The 14,815-nt window shown below is 43.7% G+C and overlaps 1 protein-coding gene across 2 annotated transcripts in view; it reads right to left on the bottom strand.

Annotated features, from left to right (window-relative positions):
* LOC138246273 (branched-chain-amino-acid aminotransferase, cytosolic-like) overlaps window positions 1-8,328 on the bottom strand; it is a 247,971-nt gene extending 239,643 nt beyond the window's left edge. The window contains exon 1 of one of the 2 annotated variants that reach the window (XM_069200703.1): window positions 8,204-8,328. In XM_069200703.1, the coding sequence (XP_069056804.1) occupies window positions 8,204-8,236 (33 nt within the window). In that variant the 5' untranslated portion in view covers window positions 8,237-8,328. Of the gene's footprint in view, window positions 1-7,984; window positions 8,093-8,203 lie in introns of those variants that run through there. The other variant, XM_069200704.1, reaches the window with a different exon arrangement.
* Window positions 8,329-14,815: the final 6,487 nt, after the last annotated feature.

The following is a 14,815-nucleotide window of genomic DNA, read 5'->3' as shown; positions in this document are numbered from 1 at the left end:
CATCTGATGACCTTGATTTGATGCAGAAGCTTCTTAGTATGTACAATGCTTCTGTGAGAACCGGTTTATTTACAGATACACCTGTTTTCGACTGGGACGGCTAGTGGGCGAGGGAGCAACATATATTGTATGCAGGTTGGGGATAAAGGAGATTGAGCCAGGTGGCAGCAGTGTTGTGAAGCTACAAATGTTAAAAGCCCTTTCCAAGCAGGAGTAGCAGACATGCTTAGTACTCAATCAGGATAGAGAATGACAGTGAGTAACAATCACCTTATTGTGAGAAGAAGCAAACAGAACTCACTGCTTGAGGTTTAAACCAAAGATATTTCAGAGTCTCAGACTCTCAGTCGTTTTGGACGGGAGGGTGAAGGGGGTAAGGAGCAACATGGAGAACAGGTGGGTGCGAGGAGAAGCACCATGGACAAGGGTAGGTGGGAGGAGGAACAAGAAATAGCACCTCAACCACAGCACAAGCTGTGGACAGACACTAATAAAGAGGAATCAATGTGTGCTTAGTCTATGCTCCACAGAAAGAGAAGAAAGTGACACCTAGCACACACTGGCCAATTGGAAAACAGCAAAGAAGAGTGATAATGATGCCGATGAATGTTAAGCAATGGGCGAGCTCCAAGCCCTTTGAAGTAAATAATACCCCTCGCAACAACTGCAAATGTGCTGTTGGCAGGCGAGACATAAATAACGACCCACACGTGCACTGGGGCCTCATTAGAAGTACGTCATCGAGCAACCAGAGCTTACTGGTTACTTTTTAGTATAGACTCTTGATGCATCACTTTCACTGTCTCAACAAAGAAGCACCCCTCTTTAACCATTGCAGATTCATTAACGTTTCTACTTAACCGGAGGTATGTATGTATGTGAATCTGCAGTGACGCCACATAGACACACCCTACCTCCGCTTCAGGGGCCACCAGAGATATTGTCTGTATCTTTAGCTATTGACTATCAGTGAAGGAGTGGGCCTGATTTACTTCTCATGGGACAGGTTTGGGGATTGTTTTCCCAGTCTCCCTGCTGTTGCGCTGTTGCGCTGGGGAAATCCTGCATTGTGATAGCGAGTAAATCGGTATCACCAGTAGATAGCCAATTAATTAGAACTGATGCAGTCACCATGCACTCCACTTTTTTTGCATTTTACACCTTAGCAGTGCCCAGCACTGTCTAAATGTCTTAAAGTTGAGCTCTGTCATACTAAAGCGTCTTGTATGAGGATGTGTTGTGGTGAAGTTGTTTTTTTCATGTATTTAAATGTTTTGCTTTAACACAAAATGAACACATAAAACACACAATTATTATTAACTAATACTTATTAACGTTTAGATTGACCATAGCTAATTAAGGACTACATTTAAAATAGCTAATGTTGGTTGCTATCTTTCTTGTGACATGTGAAAATTGTATTTCTAGGTGAAGCTGGAGTCATTATTGAATCTTTTGCTTTCTTGGCCATGAAAAATTGTTTATTTTCTTTGTGATACTCATTGAATGTATTTAAGAGTAGCACAGTCATGAAGACACCTGCAGAGTACAGACTGATACCCGTGTCTCATCTTGTTACAGATAGTGTAAGTTTGAAGGACGCTAAAAGAAGCTGTATTGTGAGAGGTCCTGAGAACCAAACGAGCATCTAATTGTATCACCTTGCTTCAACCTGATTAGACAGAGAAATGCATGTAAGTCTATCAGATGTTAGAACTGTGTGATTTATGTTAGTGCAGTATAGATTAGATGGCAGACTGGGTTTCGACGCAGCTTAGGCAAAAGGAAAGTAAGTGATTTAGAATACTCTGTTAATGAGAGAACTGATATTTGTTTACTTTCCCTTTAAGGGAACTCTGCTAGTTCACCCTCTGATATACAAGGCTTTCATTTAATTTTTCCTTGCATATTAATTTAGCATACGCATTAGGAACATTAAATGATACTAACCTAATGTTTCCCTTCTGTAAATGTTTTGACCTTTAATAAACCTGAATGGTTTGAAACGTAATGATTATCTGTCTTTCTTGTGGAGCCTCATGTACATCACTTTTATTGAGTGCATTAATTTTTGACCAGCCTCAGTTGTGAATTTTGATTCATTGGATAGCGCTTTATAGGCTCCAAAACTTGCATAAAGAAACATGCCAACAGCTGCATCCTCTCCCAGCAGCGTGCCTACTTGCTTCATCTCTGCGTTGCTGGGGGTTTGCCCCCGAGGGCTCTCTCTCTACTGGCGCTGCTGTCTCATACTGTTGCTGCCTCACTCTTCTCTCGTCGTCCTCCCCCCCCCCCTTACTGGCCTCAGTTTCTCTGGCTCACAAGCTTCTGTCACTCATTTCTGTCTCAGCTTCATCCTCCTCCCTTATCTCCACCTCACTGCCTTATCTCTCTCCACCTCAAAGTGCTTCCTCTTCGTCACCTCCCTCTTTCTCTGCCCCCCTCTGCCTCACACTACTTACTCCCTCACTCATGCAGCTCCATTTGCCTCACTCTCTGTTCCCTCACTAACTGCAGCACCCTATTAGGTACCCAGGCTGTGTATAAGTAAATGAAGTTTGAACTGCAGTCATACCTGTGAGGGGTGAGGGACAGGGAGGTGTTTGCGTGTGCTTTCTGGGCCTTGAAGTCTTGCTGTTCTGCATCAGTTCTTTGTGTTATATGGGAAATTGTAATGCTGTATTTGTTTGCATTGCTTCATTTTTTGCGCTGATGGAACTTGGTAAAAGCCTTTTCAAAACGACTGGCATTGTCGGTGCTTGTTTAAAATGTTGCATTAGGCTCCTCTTATATGGTGCAATATGTGCCTTTTACACAGCTTCTTGGTGGTGCATGGACTGTCAACAGTGGGAGGGGATTCGCCTCCATGGGACGTATGGGATGTTGCCAAAAGCTATCACCCCTTAAATGTTGTGAGTGGTTTCTCCCTAATTTTATGGGGATTTCAGAATTACAGACTGGTAAAAAATCTCCAACTTTCCTTCAGGTCCCCCCTAAATGTGAAATAGAAACTCTTTTTTGTTACTGGGACGGTCTACTTTGCGTGAGACCTCATCAGGAGCTTTTTGTCCAGACCCTAGTACTGAGATGTATGACCCTTCAGAGTTGAAATATTAAAGTTCAACTCAAAACAAGTATTTTTAGCTCCCAAACTACTTGCACTAGTCCAAAGACTAACTACAGCTGCGTTACTAATTACTCTCAAATATCAATAACACCGTTTAAGAGGACAAATTCCTAATGTTCAGCCTCAATCCTTGTAGGAGGTTCTCACCTTGAACCAGAAAGTCAGGTGCATATTGCCAAAAACAAGAATGTAGTTATATGTTGGTGCAGTAGTGTCCAAGTGCCACAAGGTGGATCTATTGAAATTAAACTTTCACGAAATTGATAGCTCGGCATCAGAGGCTGGATCCATCATTGATCCTTGCGTTGCCAATGGAGTCCTTCCGTTGCAATTTATAGACCAAGTAGCGTCCACTGGATTAAGTGATGGTGCACCCACACTCCAGTCGGGAATAATGCAGGTCTCCTGCTGCCCTAAACAGCATTACAGCTCAAGGTAGCATTGTGTATATTTAAAGGGATCAAAACTATGCAAAGGCAAGAAACATCCTAGACCCCTGGAATTCAAGAATGTGGCTAAGACTTGGCATTTACCGCCCGGCTCTCCCTGTGCTGCTTCACCGCTGTTGCATTCTCCTTGCTTTTATCCTCATTTTTTAGTACCCTCTCCAAGCTTTTACCTAGTTTTCAATTTCTCCTTGCTTTTCCAGGCAATTTGTTGTGTGCCTCCTCCTGCTTTTCCCTCGTTTTCACTGCTTTCTCTGTGACCTGCAAGCACCTGTATACCCGTTCTGGTGATTAGATGCCCTTTACAAATCCTGATTTGATTTGACTTACCCAATATATACTGAGGGTTCATGCAGACAGAGCCAGAAGCAACCCCCCCAAACATGGAGGCTATAGACCACCGATCACACCCGGTCCTCACAAGGATGGCGGTGCAGTCACAGACATCTAAATCTCACTCTTTTGCCTGACTAGACGAATAAGCGTGACTTTACAATTGAAGGAATTGAAGAACGGAGCACTGATTGGACTGGCCTCAGATTGATGAAACGCCAGGTTAGCCCGGCTGAAATTTGAATTTGTCGCCAGCAGGGTACTGACTCACATCTGCATTGACTGATCAGCTCAGGAAACAGTTATTGCCAGCTTTTTAAATCAAAATGTATAAACAAATTACATAACCATGACAACACGTGGGTGGAAGAGAGACTATAACAAGAGCTAACTAAGGCAACAGAAAGAAAAGTAAAAACAGTCACGCGTTCTGTTTTCATTTAAATGCACCAAAGAGAAGTCACTTCCTCGAACGATGGAAAGAGAAATGTAGATTCTCATACTGGTTTCTGAACCAGCGCACCCATTTCTATATATTCCTCTGTGCTTGACGGTACACAATGAAAAAGGCAGCGAGCTAAATCGCTGCCTTCTCAGCTCAACTTCTCCCTTCTTTTCCTTTGGTTAGACATATCTTGTTGTCAAAGTGACATTTTGATCTGTGCTCTTTTTCTTCTAATAAAGTGTACATAAATTGTAATAATCAAACATCGTACAAGTCTCTAAAAACCACCTTCTCTCAAGCTCTTCATGTACTCAGACAGCACGGACTTTCGAAATTAAAAGGCAGCTTCCGCAACAAAGCCCAAACCAGAACGACAGACAGCTGAGCGCGTGAAAGAAAAAAAAAAAAAAAAAAAAACGTGCTTTGCCTCTCTGTATCAGTGGCCGAGATAAAATGTAGTTGAGATTTTTTTCCTGGAGACCAGTTACTAGGAGTAAGAGAACAATCTGGCAGTGTCCCAGATCTCCTGATAATCGATTTAGTTGCTTAACTTTCTACTTTAGTTCAGGACTGATATTAGACAATGATTACATATATTGCGTTAGATCCAATTAACATGTGATACCTGTCCTCAATTGGAGTGCATTCACGAGACCATGACATAGTTGAAGCAGTGTCTTTTGGCAGGGAGAAGGAAATATTCCACACGTGGCTAAATTGAATAGTGTGTAAGCAGGAAACCTCGGTTCAGATCCTGGCTTCCCTACTTCACTAAGCTGTGTGATCCTACGCAAATCACTTTACTTCACTGTGTTTCATTTTAATCGAGTGCCAAAGCTAGAAGACTGTTTAAGCAAATCAGTTCAGGAGGTGCACGACAGATAAAGCTCACCTGTGTATTGCTTCATAAACAATAACGTTGTTCCGTAAACAATTAGATTATTGGTGATATACAATGTGCACATAACAAACTGACATCCCTTGGTTAACTTGTGGCAGTGATCTTCAGGGCGGGGAGGTTCGTATTTATAAACTATTCATTTTTAACATTTGTCATTCTGGCATTTAACCACCTATTCAGTCTTAGTTTGAAAGAGGCCTTGTCATAGTTTGCCATGCCTTGTGGGTGTCAATGGTTCATCAAAAATCTTAAGGGCTTGGCGCGTGCTCTTTGGGGCGAGCCAAGCTCAGGCCTGCTCGAACCAGGCTCCGCTGTTCTTGTGAATTTGATGGCTTGCTCATATCTATACCATACTGCACCAGAGGGCTCGCTAGAGATCTAAGTTAGCTTGGGGTGCAGTTTTAGAACGTCACATTTGTAAGCAAAACAGTACACAGCTGTTGAAGTCAAGGTGTCAGTGCAGTAACATAAATAAATAGTGCATTAACAAACAAGACCGTTCAGAGTAACGTTGTCAACCCCACATCCAATTAGAGGTAGTTCCAAGGTCTCATCCTAAGGCCACCAGGTGGTTCCATATCATGAGGGACATCATTTTTGCATCTTGGACTTGCCATTGAAACATCTAATGCATTATGGAAGTGATATGAAAGCGAAAAGAAAAGGCCTGGATTGGAACTTGGTGGCCCTGATGTTGTGTTCCTAGTGACCTACATACATTACAACCTCTTGACTCGAAATAGGGGTGATGTCAGGCATTTAACACTGTAAGCCCATGAAGGCGAATGAACACGATTTTTGGAGGCTGATATGGGTTTGAAAAGCAGGTGACCACCATTAAAGTCTATGGTTACGTTTTGTTTGCCAGGAGTGTAAATAAATTAAAAAGATGGTCACACCAAACAAACGCAGGCGAGTTATTGAAAAGACGTTTGAGGACACAGCAATTGATAGTCCCAAACAAAACAGTCCAAACTTGTGTCTTTTTAATTCTAGTCTTAAAGCCTCTAGTCAGCACCTGTTTCGTCGTTCTGGCGTTATGCCTTCGAATTCATCAGGGCTCAAGACAGAGTTCACCACATGTATCCTGAAACAATCACATCGGGGTCATATCCCAAAAATATCGGTGCTGAGAAGTCTATTACTCGAAAGCGAACAGAGATTACTCCTAGCAACAAACTACATCACGATTCGGTGCTAAATCGAGAGATGTTTTTGTGCTGGGGCTATTATTGGCTCTTAAAGGCTGGTTGGTGGCCACCTTTCCTTTTAAGGCACCAAAGGCTGGATACGATACATACAGATTGCTTTGTATTGTAATAGTAGGTGTGCAGCGGACATAAGCACCCAGCCACTTAGTGGTGCATAAAATGCAAGCGAGCTGATGGGTAGCAACATTGTTTCAATTCATTTAGCAACTGCAGCAAACATTTCAAGAGAAAGGCATGTGAGGGAGACAAGCCCGTGGGCAAGCACCGGTGATGTCGTTTGTCTGAAAGTACCTAGTTAGAGGGCTCTATCCGGCCTAAAAGACTTGTTGAACTCCGCTATATGCAGTGCGCACTGCTCGATGTGCTGATGGTTGAAGGGAATCCACGATACACACCTCAGAGAGCCCACCACAATAATTCTGAGCTACCAAAACTCAGATGAGCACCTGCCCTGTCTATGTACGGGGGGGGGGTTGGTTCATGCAGACCGGATTTTTCAGCCAAAAGCCCAAGCGTGCTGGGACTTGTGGTCCATATTTACAGTGAGCAAAGAAAAGCTACAACCATATATCAAGTAGGAAGACTGGCCGACGTCAGCAGTTGATAAACCCTGTCACTGCTTTTGGGGAGGGGTATTATTGCGCTTTTGATGCATCTCACATTCTCTGCATATGTTGGTGGATAACTGTCTCATCTGTATGTGCAGATTATATTTTTGATGGATGTTTGCTGATTAGGGTGAAACCAAAAAGTTCAGCGATAAGTGGAAAATGTTAAGAGTTTTTTAGGGAGGATGATTTTGGGGGTAGGAGGTGAGATTAAGTGCAGTGTATTAGGCTCGCAGTTGCATCTCCCCGCTCACCCCTCCACCCAGTTCTTCACCTGTTCCGCCTCCCTCTTCCAGGCAGTACGTTTGCCCTCTCTCTCTGTTTCCAGTACACTGTTTTCTGTCCTAGACTTGTCTGTTACGAGTATTGTTCCCAGGTGTGTTTATTTGGTTGGTTCAATTGAAACAAATCAAGACTACGACTCCCAGAAGGCATCAGGTTGTCAGAATAAAGCGCAGACCCGTTAATACCATGAAATGACGATCTGGGGTGCGGCAGCGACGCTGCTACAGCAGCATCCAAGTCCTCTACTCTACCTCAGCCCTCCATTCTCTCACTCCACCCCCTTCATCTGCCCCAGTATCTCACCTGACCATTCTGAACAGGGCAGCTGCTCAGCCTGACTTGCTCCCCTTGGGCTGTGACCTTCCCCTCCCACTGACCGCAAGCAGTCCCACGCCCAGTGTGGATACATCATCCAGTCTTTACTTTTCCTCATTGCACCTTGGGGTTGCAGCCCTACATTTGCAATGGGAAAAGTAAACTCGCTTACGACACAACAAAGAAATGCCGGACTGGATAAACGACTTTCTCTTCACAGGGGTCAGCTCAGATCTCTGCTTTCTACCTCTAGGCGCTTACTCACCCGTTTCCCGCCCCTTCATCCTTCATACACCCTTCAACCATCTCTTACCTGCACACTCCTCTTGTAATCAGTCGGTATCTCACAGGTTCACCCAGCTTTCCCTTGACTACTTTCCCTCTGTAACCAGACTGCCGTTCATCGTTGCCTTTTCCCCAGACTCTCATATCCTCATTTTCTACCCCATCCTCCTTGAATTGCCTCCTTCCCTATCCATCACTTCCCCTTTCTGAGGCTCCCGTCTCTCCCCCTTCTCTCTCGCGCCCTCACCTGTCCTCCCCGGCGCAGTCCTGCCGCTGCCATGCTGTGTGCCTGTGTGCCGCTCCGCTGCTCTCCAGCGCGGTGTCGCTGCTCAGCTTCCGGGCTGCCCGCGAGACCGCGAAAGAAAGGTTCCGGGGCTCAATGGTTCCTAGTGCCCCACAAGGCGGCGACAATGGGCTTTGCACAGGGCGGGGTTTACAAGGTGAGATCCAGGCTAAAGTTAAGCACTGGTCTGAAAATTATAGCTCAGTAGGGATGAGGGGGGACGTTAATAAAGTGTATTTTTGTCAGCATCGCCGATGTTGTAAAACGTGCAACAACGTAGTTACCGTATGCTGTCTTTATTTCCCTTCTTTCCAAGTAGGGAGGAAATAGCGAGCAGAGAAGTAATGAGTTACCGGCAGATGTCTTCCTGTGGTAAATAGGGTTAAGTTTACCCGGCTGTAAGGTGGTACCCCTACATTAAAATACAATAGCACCACTTCACTGAGATCCGCAGATTAAAAAGCCTAAAACTCAGGTCATCACATCTCTCGATTCCAAAAGACTGTGCATGACCATTTTGAGAACAACCAGTGCTAAAAGCCAGTACAGTTTAAATCAGTTTGAACAAGTTTGCAGTAATGATAACTAACTAGACCTGTTACCCATTTGTTAATAAATGGCAAGTTACAATAATACGCATGAGACACTGTATCAAAATTGCACCATACCAGCAAAATCACCAGTGAGTAATTAGCTAAAGTGTTTCCTATCAGCAGTGCTTATTTTGGTTTCGAGTGGGGCACATCAGCACTCATTGTTCCTCAACAGACTTTGATACAGAGCGAGGCATAGAAAAACACAAACAAGGGAAAGGAGGAAGAGGAAATACAAAAACAAGCATTTGCAATGCAATGGGTCTTGCGGTTGCTCGAGTTAGAGCTGTTAACAATGTTAATTCCTAGCTGGGCTTTTCTTGCGACTTAAATTGAAAACTGAAAAGTAAAACAGTTGACATAAGTGAGCCGAGTGAAAGTGCCAGGGCCACCATGAGCACGAAGGAGACACACAAAAGGAAAAATAAATTCACTTGCGGTCAAATGTATCCGCAGTCATGCAAATATCCATGTAACAGAGTAGATGTCCAAGGCAGGAAGCAAACCGCCCCAAGGAGGGACAAATGGAAAGCCTTTACCAATGATAATAAAAGATTTTTGAAAGGCAAGCCCACGAACCAGTAATAGTGATGGGTGTGCGGAGGGCATGGTTAAAAGCCCACAGATAGATTACAACAGGTCAGAGCGTGCGTGTGCGTGCTCGCGTAAACAGTGAGAAAGCAGGGATAAAATAAACCTGCACGGGTGAGATAGAGGCAGGGGTGGGATGGTAGATTATAGGAATATAGTACCTTGGGCTCCTAAACAAAACCAAGGGCCCTGGCACTTATCCTTGTATAATTTAAGCACTGCCTAATACAGACGCAATAATAAAAGGTCAATTCCCTTCTAGGTCAGATTTCCAGCAGCAAGCTATATATGTAACAGGAATCCCTGAGAACATCAGAAACAAAAAAAAATATATATATATATATATATATATATATATATATATATATATATATATATATATCTTCAGAAATAAAACCCTAACTCTTGCAGATAGTGCTACACAAGGATCAAAACATCATCAACCTTAAAACAAGGAATGTAAAGAAGAAGAGACCAAAAGTTACGCTGTCTCAGTTTATACACCAGGCCCCGGAAGAAGACCCTAATCAACATTATAAGTGCGCGTTGGGACGGAAAAGTCCTACGCATGGTAATGAACGTGCACTCCTGCCCTGAGTGCCCCAACTATACTGATGTCTGAAGCCTTAATGCTGATTATTGTAGTCATAGGCAAACACGTATCATGTGTGTGTGCCATGACCTAGGTCTTTCTTGCAGATTGCGGTCATGTTTGATCATGAGAGGCACCCAAAGTGCTACCCTCCTAGTGGTGGAAGGCTATCACCACAAAGGCAAAGGATCACCAGAAGTCAAGAAGCTGCAGGGTACCCTTCCAGGACAACATCTGAGGCAACCCTACATGATCCCCAAACGACCCAACACCTTTTGTTTGATGTATGTGTCCTAGGTGGACACATAGGTTATCCTCTTCATACCATCCATTGTGGTGGTTGTTGTATGTTGACTTTGGCAGTCACACTGATTCCAGAAGTACTTGAACCAGTTAGCTACCAAGACACTTTCAAAGCTATTGCTTTCCAGTGATGCAGTTTCCCTGGCCCAGTGGTTGCCCAGCCAGGGGAGTGGATTTCCCACCACTGGCACACTTAGAGATAAAGTTTCTTACAGTTTGGTACGAATTGGGACTCCATAGTAGGTGCGGATCATAAGCTATATTGCTTTCCATTTAAAAACTATAAGAGACTGTAGGGCCACTTTGATCCATAACTCCCCTCATCTTAAACTGCTTCATGCTGGACGCACACTGCTAGTGCCCAGCCAAACCCCTTTCGTGCATGCCAGGGCATTGCTGAAAATTGCCTCTTCTCTCACCTTCATAGTTTGACCCTGCGATACTCCTGTTCTTGTTTGGGTGGGGAACTTTTGCACTAAAGCATTTCCTGACTGTTTTGTTTTAACCCCGCTCAAGTTGCCCAGTATTGCACTCAGTGCCAGATGCAGGAGACAGTGTAGGAAGACCCGTCCAGCTAGATACTTTGTATATATCTATCCAGCACCTCTGCAACAGCGACGGAGTCTTTTTACAAATACTGCAGTAACATTTCTCCAAATAGACGCCTCAGCCGTGACTCGTAGACCCGGCAAACTGGCGTGATGGTTAGCCCACAGAACAATTGACCGTAGGTGTCTGTGATATTTAGTGCTGTTGTGCCCGACCCTTTGAACCTGTGTTTTGGGTCCTGTGTTTCTTCATGAGATACTTCCGTATGAGTTTCTAACACCGACTGCCCAGGAGTGTAACGAGAATGCTGTGGGCCCTGATGCAAGCAGGAAAAAAGGCCCAGTTGACTGCTACAGGGATAGCATTGTACAGCTATTTTCAGGACTTAATTGGCCCCTCGGGGCTCTGGACCCCGCTGCCACTGCACCTGCTGCACTAATTGTAGCTGTACTTGTCTGCTTGACTGTGCTATCCCTATAGTGCCACGTGGCCACAGGGGAGACGACGTGGTAACACAGGTGGAGTACAGCAGTAAGACTGGTCCGGGAATACCCGTAATACAAATGTACACTGTGTAACTGTGCCCAGTAAACACGGACTGCTCCAGGGCCCCAATAAAGGTCTTGCGTGCATTTATTTTGAAGTTGATGACGTTTTTCCTAGATCTGAGTTCACCTTTTCATGCTGCAAGTCTACTTTCTATTGATGTGAATGTATTTTTAATTGCAGCTTAATTGTTTTTTTTTTAATATTTTCCTATTCTTTTTTACGATACAATTGTTATTTTTGTTCATTTGATGGGATTTGTTTTGACTATTTTTTCCGAGTGCCATGCGTTTTGTTTTATTAGTTTCGTTTTCTATTGTGGAAGCATGTTTATCATTATTGTGTTTTTTAAATTTTCTTCTTCCATATATGTTTAAACCGTTTGAATTCATTACTTTCATTTGCCTTTTATTACCGATAATTTTTTCAAGCTATTTTTTTTATCTCCCAATTGCATCCTTCATGGAGCTGGTGTTCCTTCATTTTGCTTCCCCCGTGGTAGGCACAAAAGACACCTTGCCGGATATGCAAAAGACAGGCCGGATCCTCCAATCGGAATTATCCTTCACCCCGCCCTCTTTCCGATCCATAACAGTCTTGTGTTCGGCACCTCTTCTCCTAGAAAGAGGTTGGGAGGTATTCTGGCCAATGGGATGCGTTAGACCACATACGCCTTCCTTACGCTAGGCATGTGACGAGATGTGTAATTACACCCCGCGTGCTTTCGTCACGTCAGCCGACCGGCTCAGCTGCTCAAGCCGGATATACTTATCTGCAGAGTTTTTGCAGATAATCCGCTAGCAGTGTTCGGACCCGTTCTTGGATTCATTTTCTGCTGCGAGCGTGAAAAACAATACTGATTATTTTAAATAAAAATCCACAGACTGAATTGTGAACCATAAATTTAGCGTTTATCAGGATTTTACTCATTCATTAATATTTGTTTTTATTTAGCCTATCTGAGTGTTTGTCACTGTAGTATCTGTGATCCCCAGTGTGTATTGAGGTGCGAATGTCAAGGAGTCGGGGCCCGGCGCTTGTATTCAATTCCGTGTGAATGGCACTTTGTATATTAACATGATAATTACAAGCATTGGCAAAGCCAGTATCCCTGGTTTGAATTTTGGGACTTGACCAAAAACATTACAAAATCCAGATGCAGTGAAATCACAAAACAGAACAATTACTTTCTGTTTACAGTGCATCGACGAAAGTCTATAATATGTGCAGATTCAATGCACGTTTTTGAGATGTAGCATGACTATGCATTACAATGAAGGCACTCCAATGAAGGCAGAATGAAACACCAAACAGCCAATATCATGAGGTGAGAGAAATACTTTTCTGGATGGCGCCAAAGTCTGCAGTGTTGTATTACATTTCAGCATTAAAATGGCGGTTGCTACCCCATATTGGACGCAGAAGCGCTTGCCTAAATGAGCAGTATGCTATGCCACGTAAGGTGTGTGGTTGGAAGAATGTTGTTTTTATTTTGATCCCATGTAGAAAGAGTTTTCATGTCGTGTGATGAGCACCAAGGTGTAGTTTTGGTGTATGGAACGTAGCTCATAGCTGTGCATTAGTTGCAGAAGTGTAAGAGACAGACACAGTTTTATGGTTTTCAGCATGTTGTTAGGTTTGACCAGCTTTGTGGTTCTCTTTATGTTATTTCATATGATACAATGTGCTTAGCTGGTTTCTGCACTGGATTGTCCATTCTGAGTCTTTTTTATATGGTTGTGGTCCTGAGCTGGCATAGCTGGGGTGAAAGAGAAGTGGTGAGATCTGCTGGAATGGATTTTTTATTTACCATACCATATCTCCGGTGTGTATGTGAGTTGTTAAGAGGTGGCCAGATTGTATGAATATTTGGGACCTGTAGTGAATGGACTATAAAAGTCCTCCAAAACTGCTCAGTACTGTACAACAGACCTTTACAGTTATTCCATGCCAGTTCACTATGTGTAGTTGAAAGTTTTGGTAAAGATTGGTTGATAAGCAGCTGCCTGCCAAGCCAGACCTCAAATCAACAGTTCTATGTTTAGCACTTTCAGTAGAATATTTTTCTATACAACTAGAAGTACCCAATTGAAACAAGTTCTCATGTTATCAATCTCACAGTGATGAAGGGCTAAGCATGCCCTGCCATGGCTCAAACCTAAGCAGCTTACATGAGCATTGTATTGTTTCTTGATGCACAAATAATAGGTGTTATTGAATGTCAAACCTCCCTTATGACATAGTCCTTGTGTACATCTTTGTAAGCAAGAAATTAAAACATAACCATTTTAAAAAACACAGTTTTTTTTAAGATAGCAAAACGGTAGGTATGATGGTCCTTGAAGCTGATGCCTAATTGTTGAAGCCAGTGCAGCCCATGATGAAAGTCCCATGGGAAGCAGAAGTGAGGAAAAAGGAAGTTATTCTCAATTTTCTCAGTACACAGTCAGGGAAAATGTTAGGATGCACATGAGATGGTATAGCAAACCAAAAAGGGGAGGCTGTGTCACCAATATATCTGTGAATGATGTTAGACTGAATAAGTAATCTGCATGGTAATGAACATGTACACCTGTCCTGAGTGCTCAATTGTACTGATGTTTGGGTTCCTAATGTTTATTTTTGTTTTCATAGGCAAAGACAAATCATGTGCGTGCACCATGACATAGGCCCATCACACGGATTGCAGTTTTGTTGGACCAGGAGGGGCACCCACAGTGCTACCCTCATAGTGGTGAAAGACTACCATCTTCACTAACAGCTAAGCAGCACAAGTGCATCAGTGGCAGCATACCTTGTATTGATCAGTAGGAGTGAACAGCTCCTTTTTAACCTGTGTCACTGTAGTGAGGCCTTCAGGCAGGTACATGGTAAGTGCATGGGATACAGTACATGAAGGGTGAAGTGTTGTACAGTATGCACATGGGTAGTGTGTGTGTTGCTTACATGTGTGCTTGCATGTGGCAACACAGAACGGTTACATCCTGAGCAGTGTGCACAGAGTGAATGTGTGTGGTCAATGTACATGTGTCTGTGGTGGAACAATACATGGAGGTAACAGTACTGGGTGGTGTGTGTGTTATCTGTCCGTACACTGAGTGTAAGTGTGCCTGTAATGGTACATTACACAGAGGACCCAGGGTTCCCTTTTGGGAGGGCAAGGCCTGCCTGGTGAAGACATGAGGAGGTAGAGGAATCACCCCAGACAGGCTAGTGTATTGCTGCACTCCTGTGAGCTGGATGGCACACACTGGTAGAGCAAGAGCGAGGCTCACCCTGAACTCTTCGAAGGGTGCTCTTTGATTCAGTGAGGAATTACAAGGAAAGGACCTGGACACATCTCAGGAAGGAAATAGGGCAAAAGTCCCATGGAGATCATAAAGAATGGATCTGGGAGCTCAG

Source organism: Pleurodeles waltl, chromosome 7, assembly GCF_031143425.1.
Source record: "Pleurodeles waltl isolate 20211129_DDA chromosome 7, aPleWal1.hap1.20221129, whole genome shotgun sequence".
Lineage (NCBI taxonomy): Eukaryota > Metazoa > Chordata > Amphibia > Caudata > Salamandridae > Pleurodeles > Pleurodeles waltl.
Note: the sequence above shows the minus strand (reverse complement) of the source record. Positions and strands in the feature narration are given on the sequence as shown.